Source organism: Centruroides sculpturatus, unplaced genomic scaffold (assembly GCF_000671375.1).
Source record: "Centruroides sculpturatus isolate CEXI.00-Female unplaced genomic scaffold, Cexi_2.0 scaffold866, whole genome shotgun sequence".
Lineage (NCBI taxonomy): Eukaryota > Metazoa > Arthropoda > Arachnida > Scorpiones > Buthidae > Centruroides > Centruroides sculpturatus.
Window position 1 is genome coordinate 145639 of NW_019385250.1, and position 22736 is coordinate 168374.

The following is a 22736-nucleotide window of genomic DNA, read 5'->3' on the forward strand; positions in this document are numbered from 1 at the left end:
ATTCCGTTTTATATGAATTCCATGTTGTACGAGTCACTTATATTTTACAAATACGTGTACCGGGCTGTGAACGGCTCACGTATTTGTAAAATCTAAGTGACTCGTACAACATGGAATTCATATAAAACGGAAAAATCAACAGTGTTATAGGGGGGTCGACTGGTACAGTCTATTCATATTCTAATTATTAATTAATGAACTAAACGTGTTAGTAAGATAGGTATTGCCATCTGTTGATAATTTTTATAATTTATTGTTGGGGCATGTTTTTTGCCATTTGACAAAAAGAAAAAGAAAAAAACTATTGGTAGTTTAATCCATACATACGTGTATTTAACAAACAACCCCAGTTTATTTAAAGGCTTTAGCATTGCATAACATTTTTGTAAATATACCACACTCCCACTCCTTGAACTCATCGTAAAGATTATCTGTAACTGGTGTCTTGTTTTGTGGGTTTTAGCGAAACCAAAGAGTCTGGGTATAACTGGTGTGATGTCGTTTTTATCAGTTTGAGTGGGGAGAGCAGGTTTACCAGCTTGTACGTGGTTATCTTGATTACTCTTTTGTGTGTGGAGGTCAGTATACTTCTGTCCACTATTGTACACATAGTTTCTTTGTTGACCTCATTGTTGTATGTCTTTCTGTTCATCATGACCGTAGATTTAGATATATCCGCTCTGGTTAGAACTATATCGTTTTCCGTTAGCCATTTCTTCGAGTTGATGATATATGTCTCACAAAAAAGCTCACACAAGGCTGCTTTCCGTGTGTGAGCCTCTTTTTCCGGATCCTTAAGTGGAGCGACTATTCTTTCCATTTCAGGTATAACCTTTTCAAGAGAGAGAGGAATGTGTGGTGCATAAGATGGACCTTTCTTTGTGGCCTCCAGTAGACATTTCGGGGGAACCAGTGCATCCCAACGTATTAGCTGGTTAGTTAAGGAGGTGCTACGCTTCTTGAGTTTACATAGCCATTTGATCTTTCTCACATACTTTTTCTTAAATTTGTATTCAATTCTGGTTAAAGAAGTATCTTTTGTTAGAAGCACTATGAAATTCAATCAAAGTGGTGATAGCGCATCGATAATTCTTATGCAATACATTTTAGCAAAAATAATTTTTAAAATTATTTAATCCATTAAAACATTTTTTATCGAACGCGAAGAAACAATACGCATTATGACTGAATTGAGCTACAATTCTATTAAAAAAAAATATTTACATAAATTTACTATTTTTACAACGAATTAATAATTAATTTCAAAAATTATAGTCTAATTTAATTTATTATATTAAAATATACAATCATTTATTTTTCACAAATTAATTAAATTATGAGAATAGCAAGATCTATCGGTAAGTGCGCCTCTTGCGGTGGTAATCCGAACTTTAACAATAACAAACAAAGGTAAGTGTGAGAAGCGGAAGGGTTGTTTACGTTTTAAAAGGTAGGATCATTTAAATGGTTCGTTTGTAGGAAATTGCAACAAGCCGAGCTATTAATAAACGGATAAACGCTCGAAGTATAAACTTTTATCGTGTAAGCTTTATATATGGGTACGGTTATAAACCAAAGCCTGGGGGTGGAAGAGAAAAAAAAAAAGTTTTGTCCCGGATGGGAACCGAATTCACGTCCTTGAGTAACATGTCCAATGCTTTAAGCTAACGACAATACTTTGGGTGTTATTTAATTTATTCTAAGTTTTATACTTTAAAATTTAATCAAAGCAAAATGTTTATTATTTGTTTACAATATTCACAGTATTATTTTTAAATATATGAAGTTTTCTAATCGTTTTGCATGCTTCCAAGTCTTTTTTTTTTCTTTATTTCTTTCTTTTTTGCAGGAATGCACCGCTTAGTGCGGTTAAATGCAGTCCGGAAAATTACTGCACTAATCGAATCCGCGCTAATCGGGGAATATGCTTAATCGGAAAAATGATAATTTTTTTTTTTTTAAAATTAAAACTGACTTCGTAACATATTATAAAACCATAAATATTTGCAAGTGATTAAAATAAAAAGATGCTACTAAATCTAAATTTTATTCTGGTATTTGAAACTAAATTTTTAATTTTTTTTTTTTTTAAAGAAAAAATTATCTAATAATTGGATTTGCTTTTCCTTCTATTCTGCATGATGTTTTCTGAAGTGTGCTAGTAATGCATTTCTGTATGTGTCTATTTTGTAGCAAACAAAAATTATAGTATTTTCGGCATGTTTCTAGTGCTTTGATTGATTTAAAAATTGGCGTAATTATGAAATTTTGTTTGGCTACAATATTCTAAAAGTATTTTTGCAATAACTTATACTGTTAAGGCTTGATGGTGGTGGTTCCTGACTTTTTTGTGTATCGATATTTTAAGAAAAATTCTTCTTCCACGATCTCCTTCAATATTATGTTTATATTATACAGTATCATATATAAAGTGTATGCAATAACTCTCTCCTATATAATTTTTAAAAGACATCATCATAAATTTATTTGAGAATGGAAAATCATTTAAAATTTAAAATAAATTTTTTATATGAAAAGTTCTATCTACCTGTAAGGAGTCAACACCAATCCTGTTGGGATGTTCTGCTCTATAGTCACGTGTCTTTTATTTTTATCATTGCTAACAGTGTAGATTCACAAATATGAAATCTCAGACCACAAAAACATTAAAAATGAAAACATATTACAAATATTGTTTATTTATGAGTTATTAAAAACAGTTATTGAGAAGCTTGTTGCATTACTAAGTAGATTTTTCCATAAAAGATAAAATCAATTAGCTTAGTGTGTCTGCCTAGTCCTTTTTGATAATTTTGTGATGTTAGCTGTGTTAGAAAGGCTTTGCTTGCAAAGATACTAGTGCCTGATATTGGTTGAATTAGTTTACAAAGACTTGTGAAATGCAACAGCTGTTTCAATTTTACATTGAATTGTTGATTTTTAATTATATGTTAGAACTAGATCTGCCTTGCTTGCAAAGTTTTTTTTTTTTTAAACAGGTAGGAACTGAATATTGATGCAATGAGCTCAGCTATTTTGTAATAGTTGATACGCCTATCAACAATAGTTAGACATAGTTATTTTACAATGGTTTGTTAATTTATAATAAATATTATAGTTAGTTTATGTTATTTATTTATTTTAGTCTTAGTTGATGTCTTAGTGATTTTTAATTAAATAAGTATTTTTTTTAGATAGTGAAGCTTATCCTAATTCAACAAAATTACTCCTTTTGAGCTTTTGTTTATTTTAATTCTGTATATAATTGAAATTATTAGATTTACTAATAATTCTCCTTAACCTCCTGTTTGAGTGCCAGGAAAGTCAAGCAAGAGCCCATATCATTTTTTTTTTTTTTTAATGTTTTTGTGGCCGGGATTTAATATTTATGAATCTCACAAAAATGTCAAAAGTAGAAATTATTTGCCTGAAAAGACAAGGCTCTTGAGCCTTAAATGATGCATTCTGTATTTGATTTATTATTCAAAGCTATGACAGGAGGAGTTCTTTTTATAAAGATGAATGAAAAAAGTAATATTGTGCAGCACAGTATCTTTTTGCTTTAAAGTTGGTACCTATGTGGAAGTACAAATTTTTCTGTGCTTTACTAAAAGCATATGCAACTTCTTATTGAAATAAATTTATATAAAATAAAAATAAAAAATACTGTTTATCTACCCTTTTTCGTATAGTTATATTTATGCAAAGTTTTTTTAATGTTTATTTTAAAGTATAATTATATTACATTTTCTTATTCATACTGCATTAGGCTGGCAGTTACTGCATATCAGTTGAATCTTCTGGTATATAAACTCTCATAGCAAAAGCACTGGAGCACTGTTCTGTTGAAAGAACATGGTTCAGCATTGTCATAATGGAATGTCCTTCAAGTAGTGCATCAGGTAGCCTTCTAATAGTTAAAAGCGAAACTTCTATAATGTGCAACTTATGAACCACCCTATATATTAAATTTATCTATTGGATTGGATAACTATCCAGATTCTCTGAATTGAAGATTAGTGATATAAATTTATCATTCATATATGTTTTGACATTAAGAATTATTAACAGTTATTCTCTTTTATTCTTTTTTAATATGATATATGCAATAAAATAGATTTTTTGAAATGAATATTATTTAGTGTTAATATATTTAAAAATTGGATTTAACATGAAAAGATTACTTTTTTCATAAATTAGTTACAAATTTTAAGATACATAAGACTCACAAATTATGTATTCGTGTATTTTAAGATTTATTCGAATGAAATATGTAAGTATAATACATAAAAAAATAAAAAAGACCTATTAATTGTATTTGTTACTGCCAATATCTGAAGTAGATAAATCTGTTGCAAATTATTTGCAGTAAAGTCATCAGCCTTGCTAATTTCATATCACAGAGTTGTGATAGTAGAAGTTAGTTGTTACAAACTGATTTGATTATATTTAATGTTAATAATCATCAAGTTCTGGTTTGTGGTTCAACAGCATCCAGTAATTCAATGTCATTACCAACAGAAACACTAACACGACCCCATTCTACTTTACATTGACACTTTTATGAGGATTGGACTATGCAATGAGGCATAACCACTTATTTTGTTTCTTTATTCTCTCTGCTCTATGGACACTTGATGTGTATGATTAAATAGACCTAAGGCTTTGGCCAAGCCAATAATGAGAGTATGTGAATGATGAAAGATGAGGCTCAACTGACTTGGGTCAGACAGCTTATGAAAGTTTTCTGAAACTTTTGATCCAGAGTTCCAGGCTGATGCCTTTACCATATTAATTCTTTTGCTGTTGAGGGCTAGTTATTGTTATTGCGGAGAGTTTTTGTATATTCGAAATAACAATTTACTGTTGCTTGCATTAATATAAATCTATATTTCAAAATTAAAACTATTGTTATAATATATATAAAAAGATTTAATTTATAAATAAATAAATTATATATTTTAAAAGTTAGTTTCTTTTTTTTTGTAGAATGAATTAAAGCAGAAATAGAACATTTCCAGAAGAAGAGAATTAGATAATAAATATGATAGTAAATTTCTGCCAATTATATGCAAATTCAAGTCACATTTTAATCAGACCATTCAGTTCATGCACTGGAAATTATTTATTTTCTTATTCACTTATAAGAGATAAATGTATCAAGACAATATTTTATAATATATCAAAATGTATATCATCAGTTGCATTTAAAAATATTAATCATTATAATAAATTAAATTTAAATAAAAGTTTGGTGCACATAAAGAAAAGAAACTGTAATTCACATTCAAAATCAGAAAATCTATTTTATGAATGTAAAAACATCACTAAATTAGAAAATGGTGTTAGACTTAACCATTGCTCAATGAATTATAATTTATTGAATAAAATAAATTTCTATCGACAAGTAAACAATAAAATAAACTGCAATTTAAAAAATATTTTACGATCATATGTAAAATATTTTTATTATTTAAAAAATAAAAATCTTAGTACAATGTCAAATGATATTTTGAAATTAAACCTTATTTTGAAGTCAAAAATAAAGAAGAAAGTTAACAAAAAGAAACGAAAGTTGTCTCTCTTATTAGCTGGAGGATGTTTATCTTGCAAGAGATCTAAGAGAGATGAAGAAAAATTGACTGAAGAAGCAGAAGAACTTGATATTAATCAGACTAATAAGGATTATGGAATTGAAAAAAATACTTGTTCAACATTTGAAATTGATGAAAAATTGAGAAATGATAAAGTTAAGAATATAATTCTTAAAGATGATACTGAAGCAACAACATCTAGTGTATCTGAAAGTATTGCTAATGAATCACTTAAACAAATTTCATCAAAGAAAATTGAAGAAAAAAATATGCTCGTAACAGAATTACCTTTTGGAAATGATTTATGTACAGGATCGAATGATGATGTAAATGATTTTGGCTCAGATCTTCTTGGTGGTAAGTTTTAACAAAAATTATTAGCATTAAAACATAATTAATTATTAATTATATGATTTATTTTGTTATTTTAATCCTTAAACTTTTTGATAACTTTGAAATTTTAATTATAATATAATTTGCTCTAAATTTGATGTAAAATATTTTCAGAGTTGCAAATAGATCTCTTATCTCTCTAGAAATATAAATTTTATAATTTTTAATTATTTTGACAGTATATTAAAGTAAAATGATGATGATTTTTGCACTTTTGAAAAATACAATTTTCTGCTTTAATTGCATAAGTTTGAATTTGGAAAACATTTATTTCCTATTAAGCAGATATACAATAAATATTGCTTCAATGAAATGTAATCAGAGATGTTAACTACTTTCTGTAATTTCTACTGAAGCCATGTGTAAATTATGGACTTGCAGATAATTTTCTAAAAACTACAGAATGCTCTTTTATACAGTTCGAATAAGCATGTTAATGCAATAAGCAGTAAAAGGACATATAATTGTTAACACTTTGTTTGAGATTTGGTATACACAGTGCCGGCCCGAGGCAAGTTTTAGGATGGAGCGAGATCCTATTATGGAGCCCCCCTTGGTTGCCCTTAATTTATACCCTTTAATTTTCTTTACCACTGTGGCACCCCCTAGGACTTAGCGCCTGGAGCGGCTGCTCCGTTCTCCCTATGGTAGGGCCGGCTCTGGGTATACAGTACTAGCAATTCTATGCAGACATCAGTGCATTCATAGCAATGATATGTAATGTACAGACAGTATTCCTGTCCACTGTACTGTACATTTTCAGATGCAGTGAAAGTATCATAGGTGTTTTTAGATTGAAATTGGCTAACTGAAGATATGTCTAAAAATTGTTCCTTTACTTGACTCAGTCATATGCTAACATCTAAAACTGATATTTGCTCTTCTGATGTTATAATCAGGAGTGCTAGAAAATCACACCACCTTGCTCTTTAACCATGACATACTATATGACCTTGTAATATTGATAGCTCTTTTCTCATGTTGGCATCTCTATCATAAAACTGAAAAGTATATAAAAACAATTTTTTGTACTTTTTTTTATGATATTTCATTGACACAATATTTATTAATTAACTTTAAAGCTGAAAAGTTTTTAAAATGCTTTACAACTGTTATTCCCATATTATAGAAAAAAAAAATATTTGCCTTAACTGAGAAGTTTCATACTGCATACTGATCTATTTATACTGATCTACTGTATACTGATTTCAATCTTTAAAATATTGATAAATTCTATAAATTTTTATTTTGAATAAAGCAAATACATATTATCCAATTGTTAATGTGTTTGTTTAATATACTTTTGCATTTTGTTTGTGAATTGCTATGTGATGATGTATTATTCTGTTGCTGTGGAGATCTATTTCCAATCTTATAAAGACTTCAATAATTTATCACAAGTAATTTAGATCTTGACATCACATTCTATCACCATGTAAGTTAGTTTATGATTTTGCTTGTTTCAAATGGGAAAAAATTGAATCTAATTAAATTAGCTTCTACAGCAGTGGTTCTTAACCTTTTCAGAATGACAGAACACTTACAATTTTACAAGATTTTTGCAATACACAGTAATAAAATAAAACAGTATATATATTTTTTATATTGCATAAAATATTAAAAATCACATACATAACAGTTTGTTATTTGCTATTGACTGATATGTAATCAGTAAATGAAATTAAAAAAAAAAGAAAATTATCAATTTTTTTAATGAGATATTTGGGCCTGATGATTTACAAATTTTTCAATATCTAGTCTTATGTGTGAAATAGCTACTCTCATTTCCTCTTCTATATTTGTCAGCCTTTTACATTTCTTTGTCTTAATATTTGTTAATGTTGAAAAACCAAGCTCGCATATAAAATTTTAATTGTTTTTTTTCAGAAATAGTTTTAAACTTGGCTTGAACAGAGATTCAAAATTCTTCAACTGTTATTTTGGAAAATTTTGTTTTGTGAGTATGATGCGTTGACAACATAATGAATTAATTCTTCCTCTTGTAATGAAAACTCAACTCAAAGTGTTGACTGCAGAAAATGGGTTCAATCATAATTTTCTATATCCAATGCGGGAAAGTATTTTGTAATTTTTTCTTCTAATAATGCCAAAATTTGTGTTATAATAGGAATTATTTCATTGATATTGTTATTTTGGACCAAAGGAAACATATCTAGTGTCCTTTTTTGAATTATGCACATTCTCCAAAGTAATATTTTTTTTTTAATGCTGAGAGTTTGTCAGTGGATGTTAAAATATTTTTTAAAAAAAATTGGCATTTAAAAGAATATAAAGAAAACCGCACCATTGATATAATACGTATGTATTACTTATATAAAATATTTTTGTTTTTATCTTGCATACTAGTATTTGCATTATTTAAATAATTGAAGATATCAGCTAAATACGCTATTTCAATACACCAAATATCATCTATAAGAAAACTTTTAAAAACAACGTTCCTTCATTTTAAAAAACGTTGACAATTTATCCTTAAGTTCAAAATCTGGTTCAGCAAGTTACCTCGTGATAACCATTAGCATGTAAAAATGAAGATTCGTGTTGAGCTTCTATAGATGCACAAAGTTTTTTAAATAGGCGTGTTTGCAAGGGCGGCAATTTGATTTTGTTTACCAGATTTTCAATTTTGTCTAATACAAATTTTAATGTTGTAGGTAATGTTTTTGAGACAAGCGATTCTCGGTGTAAAAAACAGTGTGTAGGTATAATATTTAGATCTTCCTTCTTCACAAAAGTAATAAATCCTTTAATAGAACCAACCATTAAAGGAGTACAATATGTACAGATTCCTACACATTGGTCCCATGTTGTGCTAAATTTATGTAAATATGAAGAAATGGAATTAAAAATATCCTGTCCTGTTGTGCATTTGGTAATTTGTCTGCAGGATAAAAATTAATTTCACTATTTTGTTTTCATTGATGAAGTGAACAAATCCTAATACGTATTCATAATTTCAGAAAATAGGTCGAAAATACATTAATTTAAAAAAAAAATGTTTATAATATCTATTGGAATAAATTAGTAAATTAAGTGGTTTGACTTTGTATATTAGAAAATACATTTTTCAGTGAGTTATACTGCTGATATCAATGGACTCATCAATTTGTAAAGCAAAGTATTGTTCTGAAAGCTTATTAGTAACTGTTTTCTCAATATCATTTGACATGTATAATTCTGTTGTTGTGTTATTGTTTTTCCAAATGAGGAAGTTTCATAAATTGCATCATCACCAAACATAATTTGAACTATTTCCGAACATGCTGGTAAAATCACATGCTCTGCTATGAAGTGTGGTTTTAAATTTTTAGCAATTATTTTGGCAACTTTATACGATGCAATTTGTGCTTTATTAGATACTGTTACTATTTTATAAAATTTTTTTCCTTGATTAATTTGATTATTCAACAATCTTTGAAAATAATTCTTGTCTTTGGACTGGAGATTGATGTGTTTAGATGCAAAATGCCATTTTAATTTTGCTGGTACTATTGCACTATTACAAAACTTTTTTCCACAAATCAGGCGAAGGGGAATTTTACATTCATTTTCATCAATATAGGTAACCCAGAATTTAAATAATCATTGGAATATTGTCTATTGACATTTTTTATTTTGTTCTCCCTGTTATAAGTATCATTATTGATATTGCTTGTACTAGCACTAGCATTTGCATTATCAGCACTAGAATCATATTTTCATTTTAGAAATTTGTCCATTTTGCCATTTCAAAAAATTATTTTTAATTCTTTGGAGAGTAATTGGAGCTATTTTAATTTCTAGCAAGCCAATTTGTTGCAAATTAACTTCTGCTTACAATTACAAAACAATACATTTTATGATACTGACAATCTGTCTAAAGTGTTGGATTGACTTGAAAAAAAACAAAAATAACAGTAATCTTTTTAGCAAGAAACAAGTTTGTACACTTCAGTTGTTGTTATTCAACTACAGTCGATCCCCCCCTATAATGCGGTAGATATGTTTCACTTTATAAGAATTTCATGTTGTAGGAATCCTTAAATACATGAACCAATTACAGCCCGGCACGTGTGCAGTTTACGGACTACGGCTGTTTGAAAGGTTTTCTTCCATAAAATTAATCGATTCTAGACTAATTTCACTCAACATTTCCAAAACATATAATTTTTTGGGAATAATCCATATAAACTATGCTATAAACAAAAAATTGTAGGATTACATACCGAGCGTGCACCGTTCGACAACGCCATTGCTTAAGCTTGTTTTCATCACAGAGCAGTGCACCAAACAGCGGCCGTGTTTTCTGATANGATTCTAGACTAATTTCACTCAACATTTCCAAAACATATAATTTTTTGGGAATAATCCATATAAACTATGCTATAAACAAAAAATTGTAGGATTACATACCGAGCGTGCACCGTTCGACAACGCCATTGCTTAAGCTTGTTTTCATCACAGAGCAGTGCACCAAACAGCGGCCGTGTTTTCTGATAACTTATTTTTCTGCGAAAAATTCGTTGAACTTTGGAGACATCATTAATAGAAATAATTTTTATGACTGTTGAATAAGAAATGTTTTTTCACAAGAAATGTATAAAATTACAGTACTATATTAGACTTACAGTACCTAATTTATATACTGTACAGACAATAGTAAACTCAACTTACCCGCCTAAACTCTCTGTAGCGTGTAAGTAGTTCAGCTGCTCATTCACTGTTGGTCCAGATTCGACCAATCCTGTCGTGACATGAGTCAGCGATGACATTTTACCGCATTTTACGAGTCTCTGTTAGCGTCTTTATACGAATACGGTCACAATTTTTTCACCACGATATACGAATCCGCATTATATGAACCCACGTTATAGGGGTCGACTGTATTTGCACACAGGCTCACTATATGTGAAAACAGATTTGATTCAAGTTCTAATAGTAATTCATTATAGAAATCAATAAAAGTCAACATAAGTACAATTAAAGATGACAAAACTAAAAACAATGACTTCTATTTTTTGTTTTTGATTTTTTGTCATCTTAATAACTGTTTTAATTTTTCACTGATTTTCAAATTTTGGCAGAACACTAAGTTCATAGAGCACCAATTTTCCATGGAACACCAGTTAAGAACCATTGTCCCACAGCATTGAAGTCAACAAATCAACTAAACTTTTGCATTTTAAAGTAAAGTTTTTATGTACTTATTTCTTTACCTCAACTTTTTTATTAATACATAGTACCGTTTATAAAGAAAATATTTAAAAAATTCTATACTGTTTCTTCAGTAATAATTGCCTACATAAATACTTTTTTGTAATAATTGCCCATATAACTTGTTTTGTAAGCTAAACTGCATTGGTTGACTTAAACGCCACTACATTAGTGGTGTTTATATTTACTGAATAATGGCAGGTGATGCAATATTTTCCAATAGTGAAGTTGAGAAAATGAATAATGGCTAATATTGTTATTGACATTTCATGATACTGATAGCAGGAATTATTGAATTTACAAAATTAATTAAGGTAATCCAAGTACTTCATTTAAATTACTTTTTATATATTTGTTATAACTATTTTGTATGAGTTGTTATATTAGTTTTACATCTCTTTTGGAATCATGCTTCTTTCTTACATCAATATTTTTTTATTCCAATAATCATCCTCTAAAAATTAAAAAATCCAGTGGGAAATTATTATGGTATAAATAGTAATTGTAGAACAAGCTTGTATAATGGATTGTATGGGATTTTCATGTTTTTGTTATCTTGTGATGGTATTGAGTGACTTTGTATTGAATTGGTCTGCAATTCCTCATGTAACTTTTGACAACATGCATTGGTAAAAGGTGGTGTGTGATCGATACAGATGGAAAGTAACAGATCAACCTGTTAACAATCAAAAAGGTTTAAGTGGCATAGAAAGATAAATTTATTAGCCTGTTGTTATACATGGCAGTTACTAGATTATTGTTTTACAGAAAGAGAGATTTATAATTAGACAGTTATCTTCAAAGTATCTGATGTAATTGCTTATAGTCTGCCAATTGAGGATGACCAGCTGGTTTTTGTCTCCCAGGCACTTCCTCATCTCTGGTTTTACCACAAATCTCTAGTACTACTATGATGATCATAGACTATCACTTGTAGACTGAATTCTTTCATTTAAACTGTGGTTCAAACATTTTTATATTGGTGCATTCAATTACTTGGATGGCCAGTCCATACCCAATTTTGAATCCTTTAGGTTTTCAAGTGACAACTAGTCAAACTTCACATGGGAATAAATATATCACATCTGTAGGTATCTAGTCATTAGTTGCAGTTAGTAAATTGACATCCCTGGCAGAATTACTGCTGGGATCTTTTAATTGCTTTAGAATTTTAAATATTTACTGTAATATTTTTTGTACTTCATGTACATGTAAATCCTTGTTTTTTACAGAACGACAAAAGAAAAAGAAGAAAGTCAAACAAAAGGACAAAAAGTTATTAATAAAAGAACGAACTAAAAGCCATAAGAAAAGGCCAAACCATTTTGTAGCTATTCAAGTATCTAATCCTGAAGTGAGTAAATTGTAATTATATAGCTTTTAAAAATTTTGAATACTTATATAAAAATTAATAATGAAAATTTTAAATTCATAAAGATATTTACAGGTAACCCTCGTATAATACGGGAGTTATGTTCCAAAAAATTGCCATGTTATGCAAATCTGTTTTATACAAAACAAAGAACTGGTGCAGAAAGGGGGATTAGGTTCCAAAAATTAAAAAAACATGCTGTTAAATCCTTATTTAAATCGGATTTATTATTCATTTTTTCATAGGTAAAACACTTATTTATTATTTAAGTAAATATTTTACCAGAGGATTATTCATCCTATATGATGATCTCAGCATGAGCATCATCAACTGGTAACAGTTTTTGGGTGCGTTTATTAATAGCGGTCGCTCTGCAATGGGAGTGTGCTGCTGTTTGTAGGCATTTAGGAATGACAATGAAAGAAAGATGGCAGCGTCAGCACTATCGATAGTATCGTGATGGAGGAATCTATAATTTTAAAATGAGCTTTTAGAGGCAAAAGAAGGTTTCCCAATTGTAAAATTTAACCATTAAATGGATTATTTGTTGAAAGATCATTCAAAGTAGCCTCGAAAACAATTAGAATGCTCGCGCGGAGTTACACGGAGGTATAAAAGAACGCACCCTTTATTACATTTCTCCCTTCATTACATTTCAGTGCTATAGAAGTGCCGTGTTATATGGGGTTACCTGAATTAGAAAATTTATGAATATTCTAACAAATTCTGCTGAACGATTAAGCGAAAGAACTCAAGAGTAGTAGTGTGAGGAGGTCATACTTGGTGATAACATCAGATGGCCAATCTTGTTACTGTCCTGCGTGTTGTGAAAAAACTTTTAAATCTTGAACATTTATTTACTACAAACTTGAGGAATAACATTTGAAATACTAATTTCAATTAAAATGGCTGATGGTATTTAAAAAAAAATTAAAAATCCAGAGAAACTGAGTAATCTTTCTTTCTGTCATGTACAATCACTGGAATTATAATAGTCTTTCTTTGTGGAGATGACCTTTTATTGGAGGCTACTCCTCTGCAAAATTATGTAAAACAGTTAAAACATTTACTTGAATTTAAGGACGTCCTTAAGTTCAAATTTTTGTTTTTTTAAATTTATGCTTATGTTCTTTTAAAACATTTACTGATGATAAGCCAAGTTTTGAATTTTTAATTTTTTTGAAATACTATAAAGAAATGAGCATAATTATGAACAATACTTCCTTATTTAAGGCTTAAATTTAATTTCTTTGTTAGCTGTGTAAACAATCATTCAGAATAATCCAGTCTTTTGAGATACTTTTTTGATACATTTCTAATCCCATCTGAATGTCTTGACGTCTTTCTTCAGATAACTTTTTCTGTATTAAAACTGTTTTTTTGTTATACACAGTCCTATGGACAATCATTTTTTAAAAAGTTTCTAAATGTAAGCCCTTCTAGGCATAGATGATTGAGAATATTTCCACATAAATCATAGTTTTAATTTTTGGCAAGATTTCTTCTTGTAATTTTTCACTATGAAGATTATCTGTTGTATATTTTGAGACATTTCTAATTATCACAATACATAATTTAATAATAGAGCACTGATGGGGGGTCACTCCGATCGTCATAGCTGTTGGCGTGAATTTTTTCCTACTTCCATACTTGGTCTAATTTTTCAAGTAATGAAGAATTTTGAATTATTTTCCACTAAAAAGAATAATATTAAGCTTCTTATTATATTGCTATTGATTGCTGGAATAGAACCAAATCCTGGTCCCCTACAGAAAACTCCAACAAAGAGAGAAAGACCACCACTTACTCGTCAAAAATTGCTGACTGATAGTATTAAACCATTGGAACCAGATTCAAACCTTATCACTGATTATACTGAACCTAGAAGAGCCGAATCATTATTTCAAACAGGTGAGCTAATTAATTTAACTTCCTCACAAGAGCAATTACCTGCGGAACAAATAGACATTTCAACAGCAGAATTATGGAAGAAGATGGTCGAACTGATAACTAATAGTAATGATAAGCTGGTGAGTCAATTTTCACTTATAAGACAAGAAATTAATATAATTCAAAATGAAATTAAAGAATTTAAAGATCAAATTCAACAAATAAGGATAAGAAACGATAAAATAGAAAATGAATTTACCAAACTAAGACTAGAAAATGAATTAACTCAATATAAACTGGATACTATGACTAACACTATGAATAATAATAAAATTATAATTTATGATTATACAAATCAGCTTAAAAATATTACTAAAAATGAATTAGCAACATTTTTTTCTAATACTTTAAGAATAATTTGCAGCGAATCAGAAGATATAGTAAATATATATTCAATACCTAATTCACATATTTAAATTAAGTGCATAATATTAAAATCAAACCAACTAAGAAATAGAATCCTTGCAGCATTTAATAAATCGAAATATAATAAGACACTGGGAAATTGGCAAGAAATTAATATGTCAACTGATTTAAATAAAGATTCGCGCAAAAGAAGAAAAAAAACTTTTACAATATTATATAGATTTTAAGAAACAAGGATTACAACTAAAACTGCGTGATGACTATCTGATAATCAATCGTCAAAAAATTACATATAGTTATATCCAAGATCAATTGGTGTACGCTGATGATTTTTTGAAGTATTCTTACAGAAAAACCCAATAACATAATTAATTAAGAGTTAGAATGTGAAAAGGATCAACATATTAAAATTTTAAATAATCTTGACAGTTCCAGTTTGTGATATATGGATTAAGTCTTAATCCACAAAATAAAAATTTAAAATTACTTTCAACTACTATATAACACTGATATCTTGGGTATAACTGAATCCTGGCTAGTCACACCAGTTAATGAAATTTTAAAAAATAGAATGGAATATACAATTATATCTCCTGACACACAGAAACCAATAGGACCTGGGAGACCACATGGAGGACTTTGTCTAATAGTAAGAATAAACATTGGTTCCATAAAATTTATACAAAAAGCAATTAATTATATTCTAATCTTATTACAAATTGATAATACTGTAATGAAACATTTATACAAAAAGTTAATTATTATGGTGTTAGTTTACGTTCAGCCTGACCAGATAGATTTAATAAATGAAATATTCAGAAATCTCAAAAAATGGAAAAATATCTCTCCATATGTATTATTATTAGGTGATTTTAACTCCAGAGACCATTCTTTGAACCGTTTACTAAGAGATTGTGAAGGACTAAAGAAATATCATCAAAAAATATGAAATTAAAAAACTAATATGTAAGAGGCAAAATCAAGACTTTGGAACTAAATTTAAACAGCCTTATGTTAAATCAAATGTATTAATGGTTTTTTTAAATTAAATCGTTAAAGAACTAAAAAATATGTAATAAATTAATAAAACTAAAATCGATTTTTATTGACTATGTTACTTAAAGTAAAATATTGAAAAGATATTTATCTTTTTTATGACAGAATTTACTATTAAACAGTTATTGTAATAATATTGATGATTTTGAAGATGATGTATATTAAACGATTAATTAACAAATTGTATTGAACGATTGATTAACAAATGTATATTAATATATCATTGGAAAAATACCCCCTGTAACAAGGCTTAGCCTTAATACAAATAAAAAAAAACTATTTGATTGATTGATTGATAATAGAGCACTGATGCTATACTTTTGTATCAGTGATATATGATGAATCGGGTGAGAACCACCAACTTGTAGTGTTGTAAAACGCCTCATAATACTTCTCACTAGTTTTTATTTTGTTTGCTCACTTGGTGTACAGTTGTGTCAAATTGAGGAATGTTGCTCAATTCACGAAATAGGCAAAAATTTGCATAATTTGTGAAATAGACAGTTGATATGCCAATTTCAGGAATTTGGTAATCATATCAGTTGTTATTACTTATTACTGTAGCACTATAGAAAATTTATGTATTTTGGAGAGCTTTCGTATTTTGTTTCATTTTCGTTTACTATTGTTTTGAATTTTTAATTTTGAGGTTTACGCTGTGTTATTTGCTGAAGTTATTATATATGCTTTTATTATTATATATGCTAACAACTACGGCATGTTCTATTTTGATTTATATGACAATATATAATAGTTTTATTATAACTTTCAATGTAAGTTTGACTTTTCTGCTTTTTTATCAGAATGTTTTGTTCCTAGTTACTTTTTATGATATTAATCTGACAAGAAATGGGATCTTCATCTTTGTTTTTAGAAGAGTTCTTGGCAATGTATTAATTACAAGTTTGAAAATTGCTTCTTGTGACACCAAAAACTTTAAGAAAAATGTTAATACTGTCTATCAGCATTATTATTTTTTACTTGAAACAATACTACAAGTACTTTCAACAAACTACAGATTGTCTTCTTCTTTATAGCAATAATAAGATAATTTAAAAATACACTATTGTATATTATACATTTTACATAATTTATTTTCTGTTTGTTAAATAACTAAATACAGTATATAGCTACCATAGTTTATTGCAGCAGTTCTCAACCTTTTATGTCTTATGGCCCCCCTCAGATGTTTATTCAGCTCTGTGGTCCCCTCATTCCGAAAGTTACATTTTTACTGAACAGTAAGTATTGTGAACTTGGAAATGTTTACTAGAAGATAATAAAATTGAAAATGTTTATTTTCAAGTCAATAAATACAGTTTTCTTTCTTGAGAAAAATTCTTTCATTTAAAATAAAATCACATTTTTGCAGAACTTAAAGCAAAAAGCTAAAAAAAAACAAAAATTAATAATTCAAAACTACCATGTATGTGAAATTTTTTCCTAAGTTTTAAAAACTGTATTGTGTATTATTAAAATAAATTTAATTTTAAAATAGTTTAAGTTCAAAATATAAGTCTTAGTGTTGAATTAAGACTTTTAATGTGACATTGCAGCTAATGAGAAGAAAGAAGTTTTTGTGTATTTGCCTGAAAGTTCATAAAACATAACTGAAGATCTTTCCTGTACTCAATATCCAATCTGTTTTTAATTTTTGATGTTGTCCAATGGATGAATGACCACTAAAACCCAATTCAACCAAATAGGATATTGGAAAGGTTATAAAGTAATTTTTTTGCGAGAATTTATTTTGAATTTCTGTACAACCCAAAAATTATCTTGGTTGTTCCTGAATCTTGCTTGAAGTTCTGAATAATTTTGCAGATCCACATTAGCCACATTTACTCCAGTGGATTCATTGGCCATTCTGAGACTTTCATTTCTAATGGTTTACTTTAGTTTCATTTCATCTTACAAATTTTCTTGCCCCAACTGTGCTTTCCTTGTTGTTGGATTTTCAATTAGGACCTCTGTCATGTTACACTTATAGTTAATTTGTGTAAAATACAAAATAAAATTTAATATTCTACTTTGTGAATTAGTATGATTCTTAATAGTTCTGATGCTCTTTTGGTAGTTCTGTGGCTCCCCAATCTTTCACAAGTTTTCTATGGTTCTGTGGTCTACTGTACCATGGAACCTGTTGAGAACCACTGGTTTAAGGTACTTATTGTATTCATTTTACATTGTTTCCCTAAGTTTTTAGAAATTTTGGAATAGTAGACATGGCTATTATTCAAGGGTGGTTATCATTTCAAGCTTTAAGGGAAAGATGTAGTTATTCGAATAAAACGGGCATACACATATACTTCATTTTTTAGAAAAATTTTCTGAAATATCTTAATTTATTATTATATTATTAATAATAGTTTAATTTAATTTAATGAGCACAAATTGAGAAAATAAATTTCAAACTTGCATTGTGAAAATGATGATGGTCATTTGTGTTAATTATTGTAAGAAGGGCAAATTTGTGTCTGCGTTGATGCACCATTGTTGTTATAATGTTTTGTTAATGGAATCCAGCATATTATTTTTTTTGAATTTTGACATTGCTTATTGATAAAAATTTCTGATTTTTTTGACTATTTTTAAAGAAGATTGTTTTTATAATCTTTAAGTTTCAGTTTTGTTTTATTTTTAAAAAATAAAAATATAAGAAATAGGTATTAAAATATATAAATTAATAAACAGATATAAATTTTTATTAATGATGAATGTTTTATATAAATTTCAGTATAATACAAATATAATTTTTATATTTAATCAGATAAAAGGAGCTATCAAGAACATACAAAATCATATTATACAAAAGGAAAATATATTGAAATCGACATTAATAAATGTGAAAACCCTTCATATTACATTATTGGTATTTCATATATCCAATAATGAAGAACTTGAAAGGTATTATTATTATTTATTATTATATAGAAATTTTATACTTTAGAAAATAATTTTTATTTAAATTAATTTAATTGGACATGAAAGTTGTATTAGTCAGAAGCAAATGAAAGACACTTGCTTTCTGTTTTTGATAGTTTGAAATAAAATTTTGTTAGAATTTTTCAAGTGACCCAATAAAATTAATACCATGCCATGTATATACATACTGTATATAAATGCAATAAATGGAGTAACAAAAACTTTGTGCTGGTATTTTAGGGATAGATTCTAGTGTCAAAAATAAGCTTAAAATTCCTTATAAACATTTTTAAAAATATTGCTTCATTTTTAAAAGCAAGGTTCAAATTCCTTGGTTCAAATACTTTTGCAGTCAATGGGTTGAGGTAAGTAAATGTTGCCCAAATAAGTCCTACTGTAATATCAATAAATGCAAACAAAGCATTATCAACTAAGATTTTGCAGTATCTGTCTTCTTTCCAATAAAAAAAATAGAGTACTGTACATTTATATTGAAAAACTTATCCTAACATTTATTTATAAGGAAACAGTGATATCTTTTCAGTGGAAGGTTTAAAAAATTGATACAATATGAGATTACTGGTTTACAGTATGAGATTTTGGAATGCCTGATCTTGAAAATGAAGTGGAATTTGAAAATGTTTGTAGAGTATTTTCAGCTTATTTTTGACATATTGGCATGGTGTTTCATTACACCCTGTATAATATTTAATACATTAAAATAAATATTGAAAAATTGAGAAAAATTCCATAAAACATTTTTGTTTATATTAAATTTAGTTTTATTATGACATTCGTAAATAATTTAATTGTGATAAATAAATAAATTTGAGAAATACTAAGGAATGAAAACGTGAATATAATTATTAAAACTTTTTTGTCTTGGCTTCTATACTATACCATGTGCATTTTTTGTTGCATTTGTTTTGACCAATGAGTAAGAAATAGAGGGGAGTAGGCAGCATGCAGGAGGAAATTGATATGATTTGTCAACTGTTCAATATCAGCAAGTTGAGTTTATCCTATGTTGGAATGGAGCATGCATTGTTGCAGTCAAGAGCAGTCAAGCCACTATGCACTTTGTTTTGTCTTATTCTGCCTCTCCTTATCATGTGTTAATTTTACACAGTAAAAATTCACATATCACAGAAACATGCTTTATTTATTAAATAATTTTATAATCCTTACAATTTAAAATGGCATCAACTGTTACAGAAGTTAAAAGAAAGTGTGTGAACTTAAATGTGGCACAGAAATTAAATGTAATTAACAATTAGTACCAGTTTGTATTTTTACACTGTACATTTCACACTGCTTTTGATATCCATAAATAATAGCCAAATTTTTCCAGTTTTCTTTAAAATACAAATATTGGTTGCTCCAAATGTGGTTTTACTGAGACATTATTTTGCACATCACCAATTTTTTGTTTATGATAATTTAATAAAATTATATTCTATATTGTATTAAAGCTACGTTTGCATTACAATTATTTGTATTTGAATTTGAAGAGTAAAAAATGATAAAAATTCCTTGGTAATATCCAATTTTAGGGACTTTCAACATTAATGAACATCTGTTTGCTCTTATTTGTCTGTTAGCTTTAGGGTTTACTGCATAATCAAATCTCACTTTATTGCTACCATTTGTTTACTTCTGAAACTAGTAGTAAACTGAATTATCATAAACAATAAGAATTATACAGGCGCTTCCTTACTTACAAACAAATTAGATTCCTGAGGTTTTTGTCATAAGTTGAAATGTTTGTTCAATGTACTTAATAGAATACATTACATTCATTTACCTGCTCACTGCTGATTAGTAGCAGTTGTTTCAAATGCACTTAGTTTTATGATGTCAAGTTTAGTTTCCTGTATCTCTATTCCATGGTAATAGAGATACACTTCTAGCATTTATCTTCAATGTTAGATTTACTATTACATTTTGGATGCATTTTTGAAGTGCTAATTGTAAAAGTTTATAAAAATTGCAAACAATAGCAATAAACATTGTTGCTCCAATGTTACCAACTTCAACACTAGCAGTAATGGAACTTCAGAATTTGTGCAAAAATGACAATATGCAATAGAAATAAATCCACATAAATAATAAATAATTAATTACTGGACAAAGACTGACTTCAATGCCACCTCACAAGTGTCAAGAGAACTTCAGAATTTTCATGAAATATAAATTTTAGACATATGGCCAAATTGTTTGAAAGTCATAAATGTTCAACTTACAAACTTTCAAAGTAGGGGAACTCCTATACTGTATAGTAATGACTTGTGATCTATTCACAATTTTCAGTTTAAAGGCACCAAATTGATAATGTGATTGATAATAACAGTGTCATTTGCAATGAAAAAATCATAATTATCTTAACCAACATATATTGAAGAGTTCTATATTTAATAGTTATGGAAAAAAATTCATATGTATTCATTGGTACATTACAAAGTTAATGCTATTTAGAACAGTGCTGTATTTAAGTTTATCTGTATTTTGAACATAAATAATGTGTTGGTTATTTGGTAATATAATGTTTTTTTAAATTTGCAAATTCTATAACTTAATAAAAAACAAAATTTGAAAATAAACAATTAATATTTTGACATTGTAATGTATTTTGTTTGTATTTAAACAATTTAAACAATATTTGTAAATTATTCATGTCTAATACTTAAACTGAAATCATTTATTCTAAATATAATATACTGTAAGATTATTTTAAAATATTTGATTAAACACAATTTTGCAAAAATGTTGGTAAATCTTTTGTAATCTGTAAATATAAATCTTAAAATTGTAAATCATAAATGTTTTAAAATATGAATATATAGGATACATAAAAAATGTCACTTTATATTTTTAGGGCTTGCTCTGCTCTCTCCAATGCATTTGAGGTATTGAAAGATGATCTATCAATAAATCCTCTTGAATTAACTTTTGAAGGCATAGATCATTTTAACAATAAGGTGAGAATATTAATTAAAATTGTTAATAATAATAACAATAATACGAATTAAAAGCTATTATTATTTATTTATTTATGACACTGTGACCATAAACCTTTTTCAAGCATCTAAACAAAATACAAATACAGTAAGACCCCACTTAATGCTGATTCAATATAACATGGTCTGCTTGAAGCTTAAAAAAAGCTCAAAATTTACGCCGATTTAAATTATCACAGCATTTCATTGATTCATATATAATACACCCATACCTCGCTTTACGGCATAGATACGTTCCACGAAACTTGGCCGCAAAGCGAAAAGCCGTATAAGGAATCAATTATTCTAATACAAATTCATACAAATTCAATGGGATCGGTTCCAAATTTATTAAATATGTAATATGGTTTATCATTCAAAATGCATTTTATCTTTTTATTTCATTTAAATCAAAAATACGTACATAAGAAGTACATACATTTGTACATAAAATAATAACAGACTCCAAAAACCAACAATAATCTATAAACAAACATGAAATAACTTCATGTTACATAAAATATGTGTATGTTTACATACATAATTTTTTTAAAAAATGGCTTTAATCTGAAGACGATGAAGAAATGGTAACCTGCAGATCACTGTCATCATCATTTTTCGCTGGTAAGGATGGGCCTGGCTTAAAAAAATTGTCCACCGTTGTTTGTCTTGCCTTCTTGTCTATTTCATTCTCCAGTAATAAATATGTACATAAAACACTCACAGACAAGTCTAAACCAGCCGCTTTATGAGCACACACTGAATAACGCTCGTAAACAAGAGGAAATAGAAAAGAGTGTGCATCGAGATTGCGCTTGCGCAAGATTGGCAACATGTAGATATATCGACATCGAAAAAAAGTTTTTTTTT

General features: G+C 28.1%; 1 protein-coding gene across 6 annotated transcripts in view; it reads left to right on the top strand.

The window, feature by feature from the left end:
• LOC111636725 overlaps window positions 1-22736 on the top strand; it is a 31592-nt gene that overhangs the window by 2584 nt on the left and 6272 nt on the right. Inside the window, exons 1-5 of one of the 6 annotated variants that reach the window (XM_023382030.1) lie at window positions 1369-1410; window positions 4990-5951; window positions 12434-12555; window positions 18716-18852; window positions 21746-21848. In XM_023382030.1, the coding sequence (XP_023237798.1) occupies window positions 5045-5951; window positions 12434-12555; window positions 18716-18852; window positions 21746-21848 (1269 nt within the window). In that variant the 5' untranslated portion in view covers window positions 1369-1410; window positions 4990-5044. The other 5 variants (XM_023382033.1, XM_023382036.1, XM_023382035.1 and 2 more) reach the window with 5 other exon arrangements.